General features: G+C 34.0%; 1 protein-coding gene across 1 annotated transcript; it reads left to right on the top strand.

Moving 5' to 3' along the window:
- The first annotated feature begins 8,441 nt into the window (after positions 1-8,441).
- On the top strand, positions 8,442-24,765 carry LOC128228117 (uncharacterized). The gene is made up of 4 exons (XM_052939233.1): positions 8,442-8,789; positions 21,085-21,241; positions 21,639-21,698; positions 24,345-24,765. The coding sequence occupies exons 1-4, from the start codon at positions 8,442-8,444 to the stop codon at positions 24,761-24,763; spliced, it is 984 nt and encodes a 327-aa protein (XP_052795193.1). The 3' UTR covers positions 24,764-24,765.
- The last annotated feature ends 1,067 nt before the right edge of the window (positions 24,766-25,832 follow it).

Raw genomic sequence — 25,832 nt, 5'->3', positions numbered from 1 at the left:
TATTTACGCAAAAAAAATGCTCTTTCCAAGACGAAAAATAAAAAAAGTTCTAAAAACGGTAAATCTGTGAGAGTGCAGCTTTAAAGGATATATGAAAAACAAGACTCCACGCTTCGATATGATTCAATGAATTATTGCTTCAAAAAGTGAGAAGCGAAATGATGCACGTAAATAGTATCTTTAAACGTGTCGATGCTGAATGTGTGTGTTTCAACAGCCTTAACAGTCCATTGATATTGAGAATACTCGCTATTTATATACAATTCATAAATCAATCGATTCACGAAAGAGAATGCAGTTGGTGTGCTTAACTTTAATAGGCAGGCAACAATGCATGGCTGTGTTGGTTGGCCTTTCAAAGGCAATGCCTCTTATGCTGTCTCATTTCGGAATAAAAAAAACTAAAGCTTAATACAAACTAAGATCACACATAAATAGATCTCGAGGCAAAGGCGATAATCGGGAAATGCGAGGTTTGCAAATTATGCACGGTGTGCGACATTGTCAATGCATTACTTCGAAATGGTTAGAGATAATCAGACGAGTTAAAATTTACAGACAAAGTGCTCTTGTAAAGCCAATGATTATCGTTGAACTTGTATGTAATAGGTTAGATAGGAAAACGGATTTCGGATAATGTCATCACGTGTGATCACAAAAATAGCAATAGTTAATAACAAAAGCGTGTGTGTTTTGGGATGTTAAGCTGTGACATTTGTCTCATATTCTTGGTATTCAAGTTGGATCATTTTCTATGTAGGGAGAGAGTCAAGTCGGGACTCCCGGGTATAGTCCGGGTTCTGTCCGGAAGATAGAAAACGTTATATTGTACTTAGAACTATAATATTATATTTAGAAAGAACATTTTAAATAAAGAATGAACATTGAAACAATTGTTGCTTAAAGACTTAGAGTTCTACAAAGTTCTGAGAGTTCTGTGGGGCGGTTACGCCACAGTCGTCAGCGGCGCCAGACATTAACCTTTGCCATAACTCATAAATGTTAGAGATATTTAAATGAAATTCTTTCCACATCTTAACAGAGACTTTATGAACATGTTTAGCAATAGTCATACATTTGACTGTAAATATTGTCGAGGTAAGCCCTTTGTTCGATTGAAAAATAGACGATCTTTGACGCTAACTCTGCGATACTCGTGTTCACTGGCGATTTGGATACGGTCTGTCCTGCTACATGGTTACATGTTTTCTAACAAGAATATTTCAAAAAACTTTAATCAGTTCGTTTATCTTCGGTCCGATTTTTTCCATGATATATACTTATAATCTGTTCACATATTCCAAATATATTCTTCATATGATGGACACAAGATGCTCTTCATATACTCTTGCACTGTCTTCGTTCGTCATTAATGCAGATGACCGCAGCCAAAACTCGTAAAATTGTCACAGAGGAACTACAAGACCTCCTGCGCATTTTTAATCCATTTTCTCCCAATCTGACATCGATATCACGAGTATAGGGGCTTCAATACATTCTGGTCATTTTCTCACCGCTTACGACTGTTTGTCTCATCAGTTACGACTGTTTGTAGTTTAAGTATAGTTTACCGTTCTTGTTAATCAATTTAGAAAGTTCGTCTCCATGCAGATGAATCGCTTATAGCATTATTACTATCATTCCCATAAGAGCTGGTGTCTATTCATCTACAAACAACTAATGTATTTGTATCTTTAAAGGAATTGTCATGGCCAAACGTAAACACATAATGAAAATAATAATAAAACATAATTTGTCTTCAAATGATTTGTTACCAAACACGTGCATGGTAAAAGAATTCAGTTTCAAACTAGTAGATTCTACCTTCAGAAGTAAACAAGTATATAGTGGGAAATATATATTATTAAGGCAGATTAATTCATAAACAGTTTCCGTTTCCATTTAAAACTATTAAATGTTAGATGCGTCCTAGAGTGACGAAAATAATTAAGCGCTTAAATCCCACTTTAGGTCACATTTCAGTAGCATGGCAAACCTCCACATTACATATATCACAGGAACAGGCACGGTTAGGTTTTTAAGTTTTGAAAGAAGTTCATGTTCGTCGATTCCACATAACTGCGGATAACGTAACTACTAATAAAAAAGAATGAAATGGTATAATCGTAATCTTTTGTTTTGTTGCAGAAACGTTGGACACGTTTAAATTGAAAAGAAAAAAAAATGTTTGAACAAATTTATGGGTAGGACAAAGATCGCTGAAAAAGGCTAAGAAAAGAAAATCAGATACTTAAAGGACACTGACTCAATGCTAAATCGATCAATGCAGGGCCAACAATATGTAGGACAGTGTCACTTCAAGCATTGCACTCGACAGTCATATTATTATCTATTTGCTTTAGCCTGCCAACCTTTGCGTGCCGGTTTTAAACTGATCGTGGTTGCAGCAGCAATGCATTACTAGCGACGACGTGGCAAAATCAGGGCTAGGAATTGGCTACAGCCAGATATTACTCGGCTTCAATCGTGTCAACTACAACGAGGCGATAATTTGAGTAGTATATGGCGACAACGTGGATTAATTTTGATAGATTAAAGATATGAGGAACAGGATGAAACTGCGCGGCGAAATCGTAACAATATGACTGAAACACTTGTCTGGTATGCGAGAAAGCAAGTTATAACACCCTCATTCCATTCCGCGCGGTATACAGTAAGATGTTCAATGGAATCTCCATAAAGTCAAAACAACCACGCCGATAATACAAGTTATCTTTGTAAGCAATTATGTATTTCTTAGTTGTGTATTAATTTCATTAAACGAGAGCAAGGCTGACTCTCATAACTTCAGTAAGCAGACTGACTCAACCCGGTACGTAGGCCTTAAAGGGGCTGTACTCCGTATGATAAAATATCGGGAAAAAAAGAAAATTGTCGAAAACTGACATAAACTTGGCAACGATGTGTACAATGCATTGAAACTTACTAACTGAAGTACCACATAGTTTACAATTTATATAAGTTTAGCATTTATAGTAGTTTTCCATTAAAAAATACTTGGTATGTCTACCAGGTAGAATTCATTCCTTATGCGTAATTGGCTAGTCGGTGTTATCACGTGATATTACCGAGGTAGGTGTATAGCTTAATTATGTCACCCGATTAGAGTAAGCCGTTGTTGCTCAGTTGATACGCCACTGGACTGCAATTTTGGCGACACGGGTTCGAACCAGGTCTCCGACACAAATTTTCTTTTACATTTTGGTACTTTTTTTAGTTTAGTTTAATCATATTTTATTGCATATAAACACGTTTACATAGCACATTTAAATGCAAATATTTCAGCACATATGTATAAATATACAAAAGGGTTGGGCCACAAGTTATTACAACGAGAGAAATCGGCCCTCCCCGTTTTGTCAGACTTATATCAACAAAAATAAATGGCATAACAGTTTAAAATTGTCACTGTGATACAAACTGCTATGATTAGAAAATTCTGGTGTATACAAATTATATTTAAATGAGCTTAGTTCAACTATGGTACGATGTTAATGAAAGAATGCAAGAGAAAAGGGGAAAAAAGAAAAAAAGTTTGTCGCCATTACCCCCTTTTTAAATCGCTGGAATGACAGCTATAACGAAAATCGTTTAGTATTCTTTATGTATTTTTGAACTTGTATATAAATAAACTCATTCTGTTCATCGGTTAGATTGTCGAGGCCAAACAATAGTTTGTCGACATTAAGTGGATGGAAGGCACGGGTTTCCCTAAACATTATTAAACGTTCTATTAAATGTTTTTTTGCACTGGAACAGGAAGTGTTCGGCATCTTCAATATCAGCTCCACATTCACATGAAGGAGTTTGCTTTAAGTGATTATAATGGAGGTCAGCGTTAAGATTGCTACATTTGTTTCGCATACTTGCATGGTGAACAGAAGCAAATCGTTCATCTTTGGTGTAATATGTTGGTATTGTTGGTGCTTTATATAATACTTTAATTTTCGTTTTGAAATCTGATAAGGAATCCGAGTCTCTCGTTGCCTGATCAAGATCATTCGAAATACTTAAAGCTGAGGGAATAACTGATGTGGCATATATTTCTGTTCTTCGAACTAATGACTGATAATTGTTGGAATTCCTTAACCAATATGAATTGTTGCAAGTATTTTGAACTGTCTGCGGGAAAAGTTGACTTAAATATGAAGGTAGCATATTGTTTTTCTCCTTATAAACTAAAATAAGCTTTTGGAGTTTTCTTCTGTCCGTTAATGAAACCCACCCGATTTCTTTAAGCAAGTTATTGATGGAGACGGATCGCGTTAAGCCCGTAACAATTCTTGCGGCTTCGTATTGAATTTTCTCGATGATATCTTTTTCATATTGAATGCAATTATCCCATAAAAGCGACGCATGTTCTAGATGTTGTCTAAGAAAAGAAGTATAAATATGATTTAATGAATTCCTTTTTATTTTAAACTTAAGCATTTTCATAGAGCCTAGTATCTTGGAGGCATTCGCTACCATGTTAGTGATGTGATGATGCCATGAACCGTCCTGGCTAAGTGTAACTCCTAAATGTTTGTGGAATTCAACAGATGTGAGAACTGTAGAATCAAAGGTAAGTATTGGTAAGTTTCTCTGACAAAATGAAAAGAACAACACTTCGGTTTTTAATGGATTAAAGTTAACAAGCCATTGTTTGGACCATTGAAGAATAATATCAAGATCATGATTTAATGCCTCTTGAATTAACTGGGTATCTTTACTTGATACTGCCAAAGAGCTATCGTCAGCAAAGAGTCTGGTAACGCTATTGAGTGACTCCGCTATATCGTTTACATATACCAGAACTAATAAAGGGCCTAACACCGAACCCTGAGGGACCCCGCCGTGTAATATTTTGGTGTCAGAAAAAGAATTGTTGATAAAGACCTTTTGCTTACGGTTTGTTATGTATTGTTCTAACAAAACGAGAATTTTCCCGCCGATTCCATTTTCTTTGAGTTTAAACAACAGTCCTCTGTGCCAGACTCTATCAAAAGCCTTAGAAATGTCGCAAAATACAATACATGTAGATTCTTTTTTGTCAAATGATTTACATATTTGATTGTATCTATCGATTAGTTGATAAACTGTCCGAATAAGTGTTTTATACTTCCCAATTGACCCCAATTGCAGTTGACAATTCAGAAAGTGTTCTGAATTTCCCTTAATAATTTAATGTCTTAATGGGATACATTTAACATCACCTGACAATAATGTAAAGATATTATAGCTTGTCATTCAATTGTTTTAGTGACGTCAAAATCAGCTAGGCCAAACTCTTTGTAGAGTATTTTAGTAAACAAAGTAATTAAATTACTTTCTAAACTTACTGAAATTAGCCATTAGCGGTTGACTTAGGGTTTAATACAATTGATCTTCGATGAAACCAAGTAAGCTTTGAGTTAAGCAGACGCCAGATCCTTTGATAACTATTTTTCAAGTCTTAGGGTCTTTCTAAACATATGATTAAGCGATTGACTGTTCATCTCAGAATATCTAATCGACACCTGCCGCGGGAAAATAAACGCTATGGCATTTTGCTTTAGATAAAAATAATAACCTAAACAGGAATGAATTAATGTTGGCGAGGTCCATTGTGCAACAAAGTATGATGGTGATGATGTTCTTGATAAACGTATGTGATTGTCTAGGTGCGAAAGTTGAGAATTCCTGCTACCAAGCAGTAGTAAATAATGATGAGATAATCGGAATAACATGCAATGAATACGTGAGACACGACATTATGATACAACTAAAATATTACACGGCGTTCGTTTTTCACTGACCGCTGCAAGGCGGCATCCGCTAAGCTAAGTGATAACGATAAGCTAATGTTATGTAATTTGTGTATCGATCGTCTAGTGGCGTTGCTTATTTCTCACCGAGTGTCATTAACTAGTGACATGGGCAGTTAAAATGTGGAATGAAAATGTGCCTTTTTACCTATAATGTGGTGTGTTTTAACAATTTTCCTGACTATGCAGAGGCTAAATTCTCGGGTGAGCCAATCACGACCCTTCGGCCTTTTGTCTTCTTTCATTAATTGCAAATATTGTACTAGAAAAAGTAATGTAAGTAAATCGCTCTTTTGACTGTAATTTTGTTTCATTAGAAGCTTACTTACATGAACTGATATTAGTTAGATAAATTTAGTCGGAATAAGTGATGAAAATTTAATTTATATGAAAAACAAAAACAACAACATTTATTTAGTTTATACAGAAATATAAAGGATCATTTATTTCTTTACATTACATTGCATACACATTAGTAAAATGATTCCTTTGTTGGTGGTAGAAACAGAGAGGTTTCAGCCTATACCTCAACAAAGACTAGCTTTTATGTGGTATTTCAATATTTGATGGATCACACTCCTACAGGCATTTTGAAATGAATACAAGTTCAAATGAAGCACACCACCATGAGTTTTATTGTGCCTGGCAACAAATGATTTTAATCTAGCTTCGCCCCTGAGACACACTGAGCCATAAACAAACGACATTATTTTTCTTTTAATTGACGAAAAATAAGACGTAGCTAATTGTATTAAAAGAATCCATGTAGTTTGAACGATATGTATGGAAGTCTCCTGTTTCAACAAGCAAGTAGACGTCGTTTTAGACCAGATTGCATTGTGTGCTAGGAGACAAAAACACTTCAGGCTTTTTAAAGCTGACTTAATAAGAGTTGTTGGTTCACTATCAATTATATAACCCTTTTTGTTTAGTAACATGGTTACACTTAGGCTCAAAAAAAAATACATTTGGTTCGGGTTACCCGACCCTACCTACCGAAAAGGCGCCGACCCTACCGTTTTTATAGTCAGTTTGAAAAAAAAGAATGAAAAACTAAAAAAAAAAAAAAAAATTCGTTTTTTTTAATTGCTTTTCAATGTAGTTTAAACCTTAAATGCTTATACAGAAGATAACTTTAACACCATTCTCCAATGATAAAAATGATATTCTTATATAAAGCCTAATAAAAAAAATAAAAATAAATAAAAAGCCTACCTACCCTACCTATTTTTGAAAAGGATGTAACCCTAACCAAACAATTTTTTTTTAGGCCTTACTATAAGTAAAAGTAATTTGTTGAGAGCTGAAAGCTGACTAAATGGGCATCGTGTCTGTTTCCGGGGTAGAAATCGATACCAGTCTTTATTTTGAGAGACAATGTGGAGGTATTCCTCTTGTGGATGGAAACTACAATCTCTCGGGTTAAAGGCGAAAACATATACCACTAGACCATAAAAGTAATTCGCCTGAAATAATTTTGGTGTTTGTGCGTACATTGACTTTATTTTTAAGGACAATTAATAAAATCTACCTGGTGACTATGATTGAATTTAGCTGAAAAGTAATTATGATATTTTGTTGCTCTTTATAACATTTTGATTTTAAACTGTGAGCCCTGCCGGGATCCACAACGATATCAAGCCATACGGCTGACTTAATGCCAAATTTGAATTACAGAGTGTGGAATCACGTGATTTAAATGGTTTCTCACGTGCGTCACCACGTGTCACAACCTATGTAAACAAACTGGTAAGTGACGTTAATTTATAAATAACTGACGGAAAATTTATGGAAATATTTCTTAGCTTATAATAGCTAGGCATTTTTGCTTGTACACATGTGAAATATTTTTGATTTGCTTGTATTTTGATTATAAAATTCTTGGCCAAACTATTAGAGTTGTATCCTTCTACAAAATTCCGTCAAGTTGAAATTTGAGCCAAGAATGGCCTCATTAAAATACAATAAATTTACTGTTAACTATTTCATTTGAGGTAATATCTTTCAAATTAAATTTTCTCGACAATTTGTTATTCCGTTTACAAAACGATAATTGTTTGTACAATGTAACTACTGAAAACAGTTGTTATTCTTGAAATAAATTTGTACTCCTAATGACCACGTGTTGTCAATAGAGACCATTTTACGGTTCTAAATAAATTGGATGATAATTCCATCACACGTCTATTTTCAGTATCCCGTTATTGTCGTCTCAACCTGGCCTTGCAGTGTAACATTGGTAAAGCAGGCGACACAGGAATCCTTTTACTTTGTCGTTGTTGGTTATCGGATTTTCTTTCAATCCTCCCTAAGCAGTATATATAGAGTGTGCATCATTCTTGAGCGGCAAGAAAATTCCAATCGTTTTCTCCTAACAATAAATCAGTTATGGAATTCCTGCACATGAAATCACGGCATCCCTTTCTTAATGAGGTTGGTGGATTTTAAATGGCATTCAGTGGATCTATTTGAATGAATTGTGGTCAATGATTTTCGTGTATATCAAAGAAGCTATTGCGATGGCATTTAATGAAATGTTCAAGAGTTACTTGCAGAAATGTTTGATTGTGATTTTGATTTATATATATAAATGAGCGATCTAATTGTTTAGCTATGTTTGTGAGGAAAGGCACGATGAGAAAGCAACGCGGTGGATCCGGGCACCGCCAGTCAACGCGCCGTCCATGCCAGAACTCAGACGGCAACATATACGGAGGTTCGTCAAAGCGTCACAACACAAAAGAGGACCAGTTACCACCTCGGTCACCATTCCGTTACTTACCTTACCCAGATTCCAGTGATCCTCTCGCGGGTTGTAGCTCGTCGACCATCCCAACCGTCCGTGTGCCTGACTTCCGGTCAGCTTCCGCGTTTGTGTTTGCCTCTACACCCGAAAGCCCGCGGTATCAAGCGACAAACAACCACTTGGTTGACGTCCGACCAAACCGGGGGATGCCGGTGCAGAAAGTAGATACGGTTGTGGTGAGTTATGAAATGGTATTTTTCAGGTAATTGCTTTAATCGTTTTTTTTTTTCAATTGTTTTATTTATCTTTAATGTTTGGGCACAAGGTAAATATGAATGGAAAAGTAAAGAAGGGATCATCTTTCTTTGCTTTGGTTGAATTATACCAGCATAATACAGTCAGACGCATGTTTTTAAAAGTATTTTGCACAAGTCGTCTCAGTTGGTGTCTGTGTTGGTTATTATTAAAGAAATAGAGGATATATGTTTATTTCAGTGTAGTTTTTTATGACACTCGTGAAATTAAATACGATCTTGTACTGAAATAAATATACTTTTTTGTTTCTTTTGTGCTTATTTTCCAATTTATAGAATTTTAATATATTGTCTTAATTACCAACATTCTATTTCCGGTTTGTTGACAAAAAGTTCTCTGATATTCTTTTTTATAGTTTATCATTCGCTCGTATTTTAGTGCAAAGATTTTATGAACAGTTATAAATGAAGTTTTATAACTGCATCTATGCTCCAAAAAATAACGAAAACACTTGTATTTCAAGCGGGGCATGATGCATAACCAAATTACTACGCCGCCATTTTTTAATGAAATTTTGAAAGGTCGAATGTCTTAGCAAAATGATAACGGATAATCTTTGGATATAAAACATTTTTCTTAGTTTAAGTGTGTGTTTCATGATACATGGATATTCAGTCAACATACTTTCAGAGACCAGTCTGTTTCGTTTGAAGACAGGTCGTTTTTCGGGTATTGATGTGGACCATGCTAGTTTGTTGACAAATTGTTCGGTGTGGTAGGGGTAAAAAGATAAGTAAATCTGTAACCAGTTGCGTGGTTTTTCCGGGGAGTTCGTATTACGTATTGCAACGGCAAACACATTTAAACGATGATATAGCATTCTATTTGTGTTCGAACAGTTGTTTTCGTCTGTAATTTGTTTGGTATGAAAGCAAATGTTCGAACATTCAGGTTCAATATCCAGAAAACGTTTGAAAAACGGTATAACCTTTTTTGCTAAAAGATTGTTTATTTGTAAATATATGTTTATTTAAACTGTAATATTTCGTTATATTTTATATATTTTTGCCAACGTGAAGTGTTCTGTTTTGATCAAGGGCAAGTTACTGCAATGGACTTAAGAAGTAGTTCTGAAAGTTGATAGTTTCACTTCTTATTTTGTAATGAAAATATCAACTTGATATTTTCACTGTTGTTATTTCACTGATAAAACTCCATGTTTCATCGAAAAGCATGAAAGAAAAGTTATATCTTCATCTTTACAAAGGCTTATTGATAAATGGTGGCCAGTATAATTTTTTGGTTGACAATTTAAACCACTTGTAGTTCACGATTGTATCAAAATAAAGGCATGTTTAAATACTCTAAATAAAATTATAATAAGTTTTGTCTGGTTAACCATTACGCAATATAGCAAACATAGATCCATTATATAATGTTTGGATTTGAATATCTGAACATCACGTGTCTGTTTTTTAATGCAAATGCCTCAAATTTCACTTGCATGCCATGAATCGTTCTAGTTTTTTTATACGCCCATCTTACGATGGCCGTATTATGGGAAAACCCATGGCGGGCGGGCGGCGGGCGGGCGGCTCCACAATGTTGTCCGCTCTCTAACTTGAACATTTCTCATCCAATTTCCACCAAACTTCATGAAAGTGTTTGTTGGTGAAATATCTAGCTCGAGTTAGATAACCAGCCAAATCGCTTTAGGCACTCCAGAGTTATGGCCCCCTGAATTTGTCAAAATTTGCCATTTTAGCTTTGTCCGCTCTCTAACTGGATCATTTCTCATCCAATTTCCACCAAACGTCATGAAAGTGTTTGTTGGTGAAATATCTCGGTCAAGTTCAATAACCAGCCAAATCGCTTTAGGCACTCCAGAGTTATGGCCCCCTGAATTTGTCAAAATGTCCATTTTAGCTTTGTCCGCTCTCTAACTTGAACATTTCTCATCCAATTTCCACCAAACTTCATGAAAGTGTTTGTTGGTGAAATATCTAGGTCAAGTTCGATAACCAGCCTAATTGCTTTAGGCACTCCAGAGTTATGGCCCCCTGAATTTATCAAAATTGGCCATTTTAGCTTTGTCTACTCTCAAACTTGAACAGTTTTTATCCGAATTTCACCAAACTTGCTACTATAAATGTTTGTTGGTATATATTCTTTGCAAAGTTCTATAACCAGCCAGGCTCTTCAGGATTATGGCCCTTGAATTGGTCAAAATTTGCCATTTTTGCTTTGTCCACTGTCTAATTTGAACAGTTATCATCTGATCTTCACCAAACTTGCTGAAAATATTTGTTGGTAAAATAAATCGGTCAAGTATGATAATCAGCCAAATGCCCCGAAGCACTTCAGGATTACTGCCCTTGCCATTTAAGCTTTGTCTACTCTCTAACTTGAACAATTCTCATCTGACCTTCACCAAACTTGCTGAAAATGTTTGTAGCTATAAAATCTTTACCAAGAATGTTTGCCGGTATACATTTTAGCACCTTTTGACTCGAAACCCTCGAATTAAAATAAAAAAATTTCTACTGTTAATGCCATATTGTGCCAAATCATTTGCTTCTTGAAAAGCTTGCTTCTCAAAGGGCCAATGTGACAGTTAGTTGTCTTAGAATCCAAGTAATTATTGATGGGCGTATTTTGTGAGTGTCACTCTTGTTTAGATGATACTTTCGTTTGGCAAGCTTTAAAAGGTTGAATTCTAAGTACCTGCTGAAATGAGACGTGGTGGATAAAACAAACCTCTTGAACAAAATGTACAAAGAAGGATCCCTCATTAAGATTTAAATGCCAACTTTTTGTGACGAACAAAATTAATATTCATGTGAATACGTAGATAAGATAAGACCCACAAGTAGTTAAAAAAATAATTTCTTTACACAATTTTCTGTCAATGTCTTTGGGCGTATCGGTTAATCCCCAGTGAGCTCATGCATTTTAAACGACCATTCAAAGGCAATATCCCTAACGCATGTTGATCAATTTAACACTGATGTTTATTTACCCATATGTATGGGTTGTTTGGTGTTCGTCTGTTTAAAACACATTTATACATTTAACAGACATGATGTTATCAACAAAAATACCTTCAACAGATATATATATTAAGATGAAAATGAAATGTTAGATATCTGGTACTCTCAAAAAAGCCAAAGCATTTCCATTTCACTAATAATTCAAAGAATAAGTATACAAATAGTTTTTTGTAATAAATTATATGTAGTTGGTATAAGATCAACTTAAGCAAGTTGATAATGCAATATATGCAATACTAACGATTAAAAAAGAACAGATAACAACTTCTTCCTTACAAATATGTTGGTGTGTCTCAGACAATAAGGTATCCAACTTTCAGAAAGTCCGAAATTCCTCAAGTCAAGTCCTACCTTTGCTCCTTATTATTGTTTCAAAGTAAATGCCTTAAGGTTTCAATTCCGTAAAAAATAAAATAACTGCCGTAATATAAATGTAATTCTTTTTTTTTGTAAAATTATCGAACATTTTCAAAAACTTACCAAGATTATAAAAACACTAAAAATGCGGCGTGTCTCGATGGAAACCTGAACAATAATGTCATTTCCCAGCAATTTCCATGAGTTTGCGGAATAGGGACCGAAATTGAGACGGGTCGTTTTCTTGCTGGTGTCAAAACAGAGTGGCCCATTTTGGTCAAGAAAGGCAAGGTTTCAACCCACTTTCGCCAAGAAACGGAAAACTACGATACAGAAGAAACAGCGGCGCCCCTATTAGAATTAAATGAAAAACTACATAAAGTGGACAAATTCCAAAATTCTTCACGATTATTTCACGTATGCATATCAACAATTCTCACTTGGCCTAAATATTTGCAAAGACACAACAACAGAAAATCGATTAAATGAGACATCATACCAACGTTCAATTAATTAACTAAGGAGGAAGTTGTTAAACATCGCAAAGCGGAACTGTGCACTAATTTGTATATCAAAATTACTCTAAAACAAGAGTTATATACGTCAAGCGAAGTAACTTAGCAATTGTGCAGCCACAAAAGTGACCATCATTATCTTCTTGTATAATCTTACCGTTAACCGTTAGTACACGAAATAAATTACAAGGAACTTTTAAATGCTATCCCTGTCAGATTCATTGCTTTTGTCATTGCAAATGAAGAAATTTAGATTTATCTTCGTGAACAATGCAAAAAAGTTTGCATAAGATTGCTTACTAGATGCAGCCAACATATAGAGTTTCGCAAAAGCATCAAACAATGAAATCCTAAACATTTGTGTGATAAGTAAAAACACATTATTTTATATGTTTCTGTCGTGATCGGTATAATGGCAGTCAAACTCATTAGTTTGATTTGTGCTGCACAGAATAAAAGCAGCATGGATGAATTTGTATACGAAATTTAAATATCCTACAATAATAGTACATTTCTCTTACAATTTTGTACAGTACATTTTTTTTTTATTTATGTTACCTATGATATAAGCCTTAAGCAATATTTACCAGCCAGACATTGAAATGATTTTAAATGAAAAGGAATCACTGAGGAAACATATCTGTGATATCATAAAATGCTTTACAGACATTATCTGCCACAAACCGTATTTTTTTCTACAATTTAATTGTTTTTATGTAAACATCTATAGCTAGATTATATGATAAATATATAATACGCCGACAAAGCAATATTTGATACGAAGTAACCTTTGAAAACAAGCAGGTCACAAGAATCTTTAATTAAAAAACAAAAGTGCCGGGAGGCGAATGCCAACGCTCGTCTGTGATGGGCGTTACCAGTCAAACAGGGCATCACTCAAGATCTATTATAGCTAGGAGTTATATGGCTGTTTGTGTTTTTCTCTTGCAACATGTGTGCGAAGTTTCATTCAAATGTCCTAAATTGTTGATGGTTTTTGTCAAAGTTTAAGTTATTTTCACGCCTACAGCGACGATGCAGAAAACGGCGTTATTGCAATCACAATAAATTGACAAGGAGACGTCGACCTGTAAAATTGCACAAGTAAAACGAATAACAATTACGGCAGTTGAAGCAAGCAGAATTTCTAACACAGTGAAAACTACGGGGAAAAATCCAGCAGTCAAACAATTATAAGTAAAGCTTTGTTAAAAGGCACATTTTGTGCCAAAAGACACCTAGCGAAAACAAACCACACAAAATGACATGACATGCTTACATATTTAAAATATCCAACGATGATCAAATGATCATCAATGTCATAAACCCTTAAACAATATAATTGCGCACATGCATTTTAAGTTTAGGATTATGAAGCTCATTATCGTCTTTTTAATGGCAGTTTATGGAATTCAAAGATATTAAGAACTATCATTAAGCTATTGCAAAAAAATGTAATACGAATGATATTATGTTTTATTTAAGTATATTGGTGATGACTGTTACTATGGTGACAAAATTGATGGATAATCTTTCAGTTTGCTCTATGAATTCTAAACGCAGAGGAAAATCCATTCCGTAAATTGTATTTTATTTTATTTCACATGTTCATCGGATAATTTCTTATTGGTTAAAAATATAACAAATACAGTCGATGTGACCAATGATCAATACATAAGCCAATAAAGTATGGAAAACTATAACTATGGCAAGAGGAGAAGCAAATCACGTTTTGTGCTATCATACAAATATCATATTCCAGAGGGCGCTATTGAAAATTGTCAACCTGAGAATTAAAATGTTTTAGAAGGTTGCAAAGGTCGACACTTTTCAAAAGCGCCCTCACAGGAATGTGATATTTATCAATTATACCGAATGAAATACATATAACAACTATCATTTTTAATTTCAAAATATTTCCGAAATAGAAGTTGAACACTTCTTTGCACTTTCCTTTTTGTATTTGTTTGCTTAAATCTGAGGCTGAACTAATGTATTTAAATCGGCCTCCGCACGAGAGGCTTAACATTTAGAGTTCTTTTTTTTTCAGTGCCGCTGGTCTCAGGCGACATATAAACCAGCCTTGACCTTTAACGTAAATAAAACACAACGAGCGTTTGTGTTAAAGGTTTCAGGACATGAACTGATCTCCCCTGACAAATTATTAAATAATTTATTTTATTTCATTCCGTAGTCAATAATTTGAACGACTATAGTGTGCAATTATTTATATTGTGGGCACCTGCTCTAATTATTAAGGCGGCCATTAAAATAATCTAAAACGAACGCGCATATTTCCTGCGCATGTGCTATTGTTTTGCATGTAAATATTACCGGGCAGCATTATACCATATTGACCACTCCAGTATAGGGACTTTAACATAGAGACTATAAGTCAGGTACAATAACATTTAATGGCACACCGGTCAAAGCTAAAACCCTCACTCAACAAAAGACACACACGACAACGAACACAATCCATTAGATACTTAATTATTGCTGATCAATTATAATATATGTTATGGGTTATCGCTTCTGAATGGCTAACCTAGCTTGTTTCAAACCGATTTTCCAGCGCTCCAATTGATCCCAACATATGTTATTTGATATTACATAGCAGAAACAAAGCAACAGGTTTGTTGATAAATATAGGACTTACCATCACGGCCAGATGAGTCAAAACGCAGCACTGAATGTCAAACATTTTTTTCAACGTTTTGTACCATCCGATGCATCCAATATAAAAATCTTCGGACACAAAATCAATAAAATTAAAAAATAAAGAATATATAACAACATTTATTCGAAAAGCTACAGAAACTCAACATCAATATATACATATACGCCCTGCTAGTTAATGAATTTAATTCAAGCATCATTGCAGAAAGATAAAATGTACTTCATATGGGTAGTTATTTGTTAGTGCAATTTACCAGATGCGTTTTCCGTATATTCTTGATCAAATACCGCAAGGTCAGATACATTTTTTTTTAATTCTACATATAGTCGTTAAAAGTGATCACAAATTCTCTTGAATGATCCTAGTGAGTATTTGTTCGGTCAATTGGGTCAACAATGTGTAGGCTATATAAGTTATGAGATAAACTTACATGTTACATGATGCTTAGAGATATTAATGAACATATTCGTATACTCGGTGAACGGACGTCACATTAACTTTCGAGATACACTCACGGTTGCGTATGGCCATAAACAGCTAATGAAAAACAGCCTGTCTTGATCATTAAAGATGCACTCTAACTCCCTACTAAGATTTACCACAATTAATAAAATTCTTTAATTATACCAAAACAGGATGAATACAAGTGAAATACAATGATTCTTATGATCGATACCGAGTTTAATTTGAAAGAAAGGTGCAGAAAAAACAGTATTTCTACCTTACGAGACTAACGTAGATCGCAGTAAATCTTTTAGCATTCACCATTCATTTAATATTTTAGCGTTTTCAGCTATCAAATACACGGTTACAATCTTGTTATCAGTAATTAATATTTTCCGAAAAGCATTATTTACTAAATAGTTAAAGGTTAATCACTCACAATTTATGTGTTCATGCATGTGTATGTATTGATTTCGGATAAGAGTGTCACTTTAACATATTGATAATTTCATTCCATTCACAAATGCGATATTCTGTAAAAATAATATTATAAAGTTGGACTCGGAAAGTAGGCTTCATGATGGCTAATACACCGTCAAGCGTCATTTGAGTCAAGGTGACAGTGCCTTTTCTATTTATGATACTAAAATTACAGAACACCCGGGATTGGACGTCAGAGGGGACGCACTCACCGCTTCAAGGACCAGCCTCACCTCCACCAATAACTGATTATACTAGAAATGTGGACGGCGGTGGTTTCTTTTCAATGCATATTTGGCTTATTTCCGTCTTAATCAATGTGAAAAACTGAAATTCTATTTAAGGGAACAACTACAGAAACAAGCTCAGTAGCCAAACGTTCAAACCCCGTTTAATGGCACAGGGAAAACGCCACAGACACAGAACACTAAACAAAATCACAAACAAGAAACAATTATGGTTCTAGTGTAATGTTAGCAAACATTTGCTGCAATGTTGACATGAAAATTTCAATGATAAATGATATTGCTTCCTCTTTTATTTAAGAAAGGTATGCATTTCAACAGTTTTAAAAATAAACTAAGCAAAATCGTTCGTTCTCTTAAATACAAATATTTTTCTATCGTACATTATATTTATTATTTTAGTCATATTATCATCTTACCAATAAGTTACTGTATATTATACTAAAACTCTAATGAAATTATACCAAATCATAGTCCAAATACAAGTGCAGGTAGTCAAGTAACCTCTAATGTGAAATTTTCGTTTTGTCCAGTGGTCGTGATTTGCTTGATAACTGATATCTAAGGAAATGTTTGAATGCGGTTAATTGCATGCCGACATATTCAGCGTGCTTGTTTCGCAATACGTAAGGACTGATAAATGTCACCAGAATGCATAATAATGTTTGCAAAATGCGCTACTAATCCATCTTATAATAAAGAACTAATAATATATTCGTAAAAATGTCTCTTAGAAGACTGGGCCAAAATCGAAAGCACCGTCTAGATCTTCATTGACATTCAATCCATTTTCTACTAGACGAGAAGAAAACAACACGCTTATTGTCCAGTGCATTTCTTCTTCCATTTGTTTCAGTATGAATAATGCATCTGATACTTACCAAGTCTGCGTATGCCATACGAGTTTATATAACATTGCGACAAATGTTGATGCGAATTGCTTCTGAAAATGAAAACAAATCATTTCTGGACGGGATTGTAATAAATTTTCCATAACGTTATTATTTCACTAAGAGTAACGTCTTTGATAATGCTGTCAACTCTATTAGTTCTATTTTGTAATTGTTGATGAGCTTAAACAGAATGATTCAAAGTTAACCATGCTTGATCATTTTACCTAAAGAGCAGCAAGTATTGTTACAGTGAAAATGTGTATTTTCGTAACATCTTAACTAACTTCAACGCGAGCCATTAAGAGCAGCCATTTGCTGCTCAATATGAAAACATCCATTTAATGATAAATAACTGAAGCTTCATTAGCGATCGTATTAATGTCTCATTATTCATGGCCGTTCCTAAGACGATTATTCAGGCACATCTGTTAATACCGCTTCATCACTTTAGCGAAAATGGTAATATGAAGTGTTATCTCAAAAAAACAAAATGCACATCTTGTTAGCAGTACGGCCGTTTTTTTATCATCTCAGTAATTATAAAAGATGAAGTCAAATTTCATTTCACACCTCCTTCCATTAACAAAGCCACATATACATTGTGATAGACGTACATGGATTTTATTCGGAATTCAAATAAAAACAATATACATATAATATAATATATCTGTATCCCCGCCTAGACTAGTTCTAAATATGCAAGGATTAGAGCTGAAGACAGCGGCAAGTTTATTGGAACCGTACTATATTTTCAGACAATGAGTATTTTTTACGTCTTACCTAATGAGTTGAAAACAGGCGGAAATAAACAATTTTAACTACTGACTGTCACTTCTGGTGAACCTCAAGGGTCCATGCTGGGGCCATTATGCCATAAATATTTATAATCTATATCAATGGCATTGTTTTATGCAGTGATGCAATAAATGAAGATCTGTTAAGATAATTCAACATTGCATAAAACACTAGTGTGTTTGAAAATTAAAATAAGCTTCAAGTAACTCTATTTTGCATTAAAGATTGGTGCAAGCTTAAAAAGATGTCATTACATCCAGTTTAATAAAGATGCATGTTCATTGAACCAGTCTTTAAAACGAAACAAGTACCCAACTTACATCATACAATAATAACAACTTTATGAGAAATTTGTCTTAGTATTTATATTGAAAATAATCTTAAGTGGCATCAACAGATAGACTTTGCCTGTAAGAAAGTAACCTCAAGGTTTCACATTTGAAAAACGTTCTTTATTTTCTCACTGATGAGATCACATATATGTTCTATAACGCATATATACTTCCCTTATTCGATATTTTTTATGTTTGGGGCAAAAGCAATCGTTCCAATGAAAATTAAAAAAAAAAACAACAGTCTACAAAGAAATGTGGCAAACAAATATAAAAAAACCGAAATGGTCGCCATTTTGTGGTTTGTTGCAAGAATGAAAATAGTTAACAATAACAAATGGATTTAAATATCATGCTGCCGTACTTGTTTATAAAACACTGCATTGTGTGGTACCAACGTAAATGCCAGATCTGTTTTCATTTTCAAATGATGAAAACTATACTATCAGGTCAGTTTCAAAAACACTTTTTTCTACTATGTTGCTTTGAACAAATTACCTGAAAGATTCATTATCATATAAAGTTTACACAACTGGAATAAAATACCAATTGTTGCAATTTAAGGCCTCCTTCACGGTGTATTTTGTTTGGTTGTTAAATACGTTTCTATTTGAATTTAATTAATCAGGCTAAGCCAGCTGTAAGCTTTGCCTGTTCAAAAATTAAATGCAGAGTTTTAAGAGCTTTGTTTGCAGCCATATACTATTACCGGATGCAATGGGCACGCCGGCATAGCAGTTATGTAACACTGCCAGTAGAGATGGGTTATGTAATACTGCCGGCAGAGATCAGTTAAGAAACACTGCCGGCATGCAGTTTCATAAAAGTTCTGGCAGAGGGCTTTGCCGGGAGAGATCAGTTAAGAAACACTGCCGGCACGCAGTTATACAATACAGCCGTCTTACATTGGTGTATACAAGGGAAGCGTTGGCAAGAGCGGAAGGATGATTGCTATAAATGTATCTTGTTGGTGATATTGTCTTGATTAGTTCTCGAATTGATAACAAGTTTAAGATTTGTGTCTTGGTGAATATGTTTCAAGTGTATTAATGAATATATGGCAGTTAAAGAAAATTATTGTGTTTCTTTCTTTATATATTTGAAACTCGCTAAATGAAGGGCTAGTGAATAATAATATAGAAACATTGGTGGCAGCGAACTACTTGATCGAACAAGGAATCCTAAAAAAGATCTTTGCTCCAAGATTAGTTCTTGATGTAGCAGGGGCGGATTAGGTAACACCGGTGGTAAGCGCTGGAATTTCGAAAGTATTTTGAACTTCAGGTTAAAGTACAAAAGTGGATTTTATGTCAGTACTGTCCATAAATTGGCAACTTGAATATAAAGTTTACCATTTGAACAAAATAAATCAAGTGACGCTTTCAAATCGGACTGATTATATTTAACATTATATTAATTATTTTACATATAATTTGTGGTTTAAAAATTGGGTGTCTATGTTTGAATTTCGTTGAAAAGATGCTTGAATTAAACATGTCTAATTATTCATAACCTATATTGTTTTGTTTTATACATCATTAAGGATAATTTCATTTTATTATTTTGATAATTAAATAAAATATTAAGTATTATTATTATCATTATTATTATTATTATTATTATTATTATTATTGTTATTATTATTATTATTATTATTATTAGATAATAATTATCATTATTATTATTATTATTATTATTATTATTATTATCATCATTATTATTATTATTATTATTATTATTATTATTATTATTACTATTATTATTTGCATTACACCAAATGGCAATTCGACCTTATGTCTTAAAACACAATTTGTCACAGAGTGGTGTCATTAATATCCACCAAAAAATAAAACTCCAGGATATTTAAGCATGTTGAGGTTATCAATTCACTCATAACGGCGTGGCTTGAGTAAAAAGTAATCCAGTTTGACGAATTCTATTTACAAGAGTCGTTTCACCAATATATTAAAGTTGAAAGATAAGCTCACTGCTTGGTGTGTTGCCATGGATTTTGAAAGATGTGGTCAATTGAAAGCTAAGGTTTGCATTTTATATTTTCATAAAGAACGGACATGATTAAAGCAAATAAAGAACCTGTAAATTATGTACACTTAGAATTATTGCATTATCGGAATCCCAACACGTGCCAAAACTCATTATCCGTTATAAACCTCTGAACGTTGTCATTTTAACAAGATGTAAATGTGCAACACTTCAACTTTGATTGTCGATTTTTTAAACATTATGTTACCAGCGACAAAATGCTAGGCGTACAAGTGTGGCTACATTAATGGTCCAATTATGCCACCCTGGTGAACTTAAATCAGAGGAAAATGCGTTTTTAAATTCACTATAATGAAATCAATACTTCCGCAGATATGAGTTCTCAATCTAAACATACTAAAATGGGAAATTGGAAGGTGGCGAAATAAGCATTTTCCACTGAAAAACTATCTCTAGTAATAATATCCCTTTCCTTTTCCAGTGTATGGATGAGGGACGGCGGGTCGTACGGGCGAAAGGCATTCACGATGACGGGGAAGACTACACCGCCTTCATGTATCAGGTCAGGGAGGCCGGAAAGGAGGCCAGTAACGTCTTTGACCTCAGCTGCCGACTTGCGGACATTATGTGCAGCTCACGTAAGTAAGCATTGATTGGTGTTAAAAACTCATATATCCAATATTTGATGGGTCAGGATTAATTTTGTGTTTGGTCAGATTAAACAAAAATGTAACTGTGTAAACATAATGTTAATAAATAAATATATTCCGTACGATTTTCTTGTCAACGTTTAATATTGTCCTTGACCGAAAGCAAGAAAGATGGAATTATTGCGTTTATTTGACACCCTGTTATAAGAAAAAAGAGCTCTTTTTAAAGATTTAAACCAAACAGACACTTCTGGATAGCATTTTTGTTTTTAACCTATTCACTGACGCAAGACTTAAAACTTACGTTCTTATTTGGTAGTTCACGTTTAAAAGCAGTATATTTATTATTTTTATTTGTTTTGAAATTCTATCCGTTTGTTTTCAGTTTGTGTGACGGTGTTTGTTGGCGTTTCCATGGCAATACCTCTGACAATGTTCTCAATAGGTAAATTTGAATGGCAATAAAATGGACACTACAGGGACAAATTGTATGTTAAATTAAATGCCACTGATATTTCGCTTGTGTATTTACCTTCGTTAATTGTCAAATACTTACTAGACGTAAATACCTCTCTTAAAAGTATATACAATCAAAAATAAAATCCTCATACAAAACATTTATTTATTTATGAATACGGAACCGCATTCCCGTCAACAAATGTTATAAGATTGAATGAAAGTTTCCTTTGAAAAATACCTTGCGTTTATCAATCTAATTGCTCGTTATAGGCTAGACCAAGATACCATTTCTCTGATAATGCAATCCTTTAATGACGCTGAAATTACTGCAGAAGAAATCTCAGATTGCGCCGCGGGCATGTTGTAACTGTCCGTTATAAGAAAAGCTGTTTCCTGTTGATTAAATAAAAGGGATGGTGAAGTCTATCCGACTCGAGGAAACCTTTAATATTATTTGACATTTATATTATTACGCAAACATTATGGCTTCATGGTATTATTACAGACATTGCTTTACAAATTAAGTATAAACCTTTTGTTAATGCTTACATCGAAATTAATTATTTAGTGTTATTTTATTTAAAATGCGACTCTGACTATATCAGTGTCACAACGATTTCTCTTGTGAAAATAGAAATTTTCAGCTGCATTTGAGATTAAAGCAGATGTAAGCGCATGCGATCAGTTGGATTATATCAGGCCATGTCATTGGTTATGTTGTATTTTAACCAAAATATAATCGTTTTATTCCATAGCATATCTGAACATGCAGTTCAAGATAATAATAGTCGATCATAAACAGCTCATGTGAAATCACCAGCCTACAAACCATTTAGCACAAAATTAGTGAATGTTAATTCGCCAGCACACAAACAGCTCATTCGAAATCGCCAGCACACAAACAGTTCTTGTTGAATCGCCAGCACACAAACAGTTATCGTCTATAATATTAAAAAGATGTTTACAAGTTAAGAAACCAATTTGTTAAAATTTAATGAAAGCACTTCGTTTATCAAAGTTAAATATTAAACAGTAATATATAAAAGTAACCAACGTTATAGGTTTTTTTTCTAAATTCAATCCAAATCTTTCAATCACACGAACAAGTAATATGAACAGCTGAAAATGTCAAACAAATTGTGTAAATAGCGTAAGCAAAACATTTTGTCATCATAAGCTTGATGTTTGTTTGCTTGCAGGTTACTAATTATGTTTGTTTTTTTCTGTACTTTCCAAACGGTTTGACACACACCTGCATTGGTACTGTAAATGTTTACACTGCTCCTGCTAGTTTTAGTTTATCATTCTTATTTACTGTAGACTGCTTCGCATAAAAATGATTTTCCTGAAATAATAACACTTACTTTATGAATTTTTACTCCTCACTCGAGACTGGCCGACCACCCCGGTGCTAAGTTTACTTAACCAGATATAAAATTATTTGTTTTTAACAGTTTAGGGTCAAAACATGTCTATTCTTTTTTTATAATGTGTTAGTGTTTGTGTTATTAAGTTTTGGGTCCAAATAATGGATACCAGTTGGAAAGGCATGTTGTATGTGTGATATTTGTCACTAGATACAGGTATGAAGCAAGCTATTGACTGAAAATTGATACAAATGTATTTGCACTTATCATACCAAGGATTTGGAGTATAGTTTACTGTTTCTGTAAACACTTGTGCTAGATATATTTTAAAAACTGCTGCAACGAAGATTAATTTAGAATTTAGAAGGCTGATCCTTGTAAATGATCAATGAGTAAATAATATTTTTTTCAAATATTTTTTTCTTCCAAACCAAAGTTGAAATTTGGTGACTCGACGGTTTACCAACTCATAGAAAAATGTAATTTATAACATCTTTTAAACAATAACACTGTACCATGCTGTATTTCCCTTGTACATAAAGCTTCTAACAATCTTTGATGTTTAAAATGTATATGGAACTGTGTGCTTGTGGACTGGCCGTTATTATTTTTACAGTAATCTAATCTATTTCACCTTTTTTAAGTGTTTGCATGAGTATAATAAGAAACGGCCTTTTTTATATACTTCGAATACGTTACTTTTTTTATAACTATCTTTTAATTAAGTCATCAGTTCATTATTATGTTTTGTTATGTATGTTTGTTATTAATGTCGGAAAAAAGCTCATTTAACCAATATTTCTTGTTATCATATACCCGACTTTAAATAAAGATTCTTGTCTCTTGCATCTTGATTGAAACCCTGTACCTTTCGTTTTATTAATTTCTTCCGTCTTTCGATTATAGCATGCAGTATAATTCCCAGAAAGACTGATTCATTGTACACACGAAAAACATATATGAGAGAACCAGCGTACTTTGTTTCGTGTCGCCTAGTTTTGCTGAGCAGAACAAGACTTGTACTGTTATTGCAATTCACAAACATAAATCGAATAGTGCTCTTGAAAGTAGATCATCAGTTTATGCAGTGATATTGTTCCAATAAAATATTATATTTAGTAACGATTTTGTGGAATCTAAATTGGAAAATATCAAAGTGAAAAAGAATACATATAAAAACTCTTTGACTGTCAGCTAATTGTCGAAATATTTCGTTAAGTTACCATATCAAAGCCTACTATATTGATATATTGTTTTCTTTGCAGGTGTGAAATACTGGGAAGACTGTCCAAAGGATGCACGAGTGCCTGTCTATCTAATCGTGGGAGGTTGTTGCGGGCTTGTCAAGCTGATAGCAACTCTCTGGCGTAACGTACAAACACGGCGGCACCACCGCCTTATAGACGAACCAGACGTGGAGGGGGCCTTTACTAACCAAACTTTCCGAACCATGGACACCTTACTTCTGTTGTTTCTCGTTGGTTGGCAAGTGGCAGGAACGATATGGACGTTCAATATTTGGCGGCCTCGCTTTGAACCACTCTTACACCAGCCTAGTAACTGGTGTGATAGAACCGTGTACATGTTCGCAGTTTACCAGTTGAGTTCAACTTATGCTGCTACTTCTGTGTTCATGTTCCTACTTCTTTTACTGACATGTTGTCAAAAGTGTCAATCATATTAACTGGTATTCTGTATCAATCATATTAACTGGTATTCTGTATCAATTTGATCCAAGACAAGAGCTTACCCGATAAGATTGTATTTGTCCTTAAAAATAAATTACCGAATGCTTATCTAAAACGTGCAACTGTTTTGCTTTTGTATTTCCATAGGTAAAAGCACGAGACGAGCTGACACGTCCGGGTAGACGTAATTACATTACGATAACAATAATATAAACCTACTTACCACGTCAAAATATCTTTCGAAAATACAAAACTACCCACAACATCCGCCAGTTTGTTCCGTATTGAACATGTCCCTAACTTAAAATTGATAGAAAAGATAACGTAGGACCCCCTGTTATGGAAGAAACGTTGCATGATTCAACTATCAATATGAATTTACGTATGCTACAAACATCAAGGCAGGTACCAAGACCCTTCATTGTATGTATCGCCATACCGATACGCTTGAACGTTTTAGAAAAGTATCTACCCGAATCATTATAGGCCGAATAGAAATTCCAAAATAATACGTTATATAGTAATCCTCACTTCACAGTCGATTTTTGGATATAGTTATTGTTTGGTTGATAAGGCACATGATTTATGTAACAATTTTATTAATGTTGGAGATATAAACGAGGTTCAACCTAATCCACTAAATCGGAGGTTTCGTAATATTATGCCAACTTACGAAATTTAATCTTTTCTCCAAACAGAATAAGGAACTCTACTCTACGCTCTACGCTGACTTTGTTAGACCCGGTTGCAGTTTCACAGCACATTAACGGTTTAAATTCAGCCATGTTTGTATCACCTTATCTTATAAGTGATCATTATTGTGTTCATGGATTTATAAAGCCAGTTATTTTTCTGCCTCCAATAGCATCACAAGAAAGGTATGGAACTGTTTTAACAAAATGAACACAGAACAGAACACAAGTTTATTTCCACACATAACATCACACATATATACATCAATGAAGTAGACTATGATAGTCCATGATCATTTCCATTATTTAACACTTGCTTGGCGGTGATTATATGTTTTTTTAACTAGCTGAGACATTTTACAGTAACAAAAAT

This window comes from Mya arenaria, chromosome 3 (genome assembly GCF_026914265.1).
Source record: "Mya arenaria isolate MELC-2E11 chromosome 3, ASM2691426v1".
Taxonomy (NCBI): domain Eukaryota; kingdom Metazoa; phylum Mollusca; class Bivalvia; order Myida; family Myidae; genus Mya; species Mya arenaria.
Note: the sequence above shows the minus strand (reverse complement) of the source record. Positions and strands in the feature narration are given on the sequence as shown.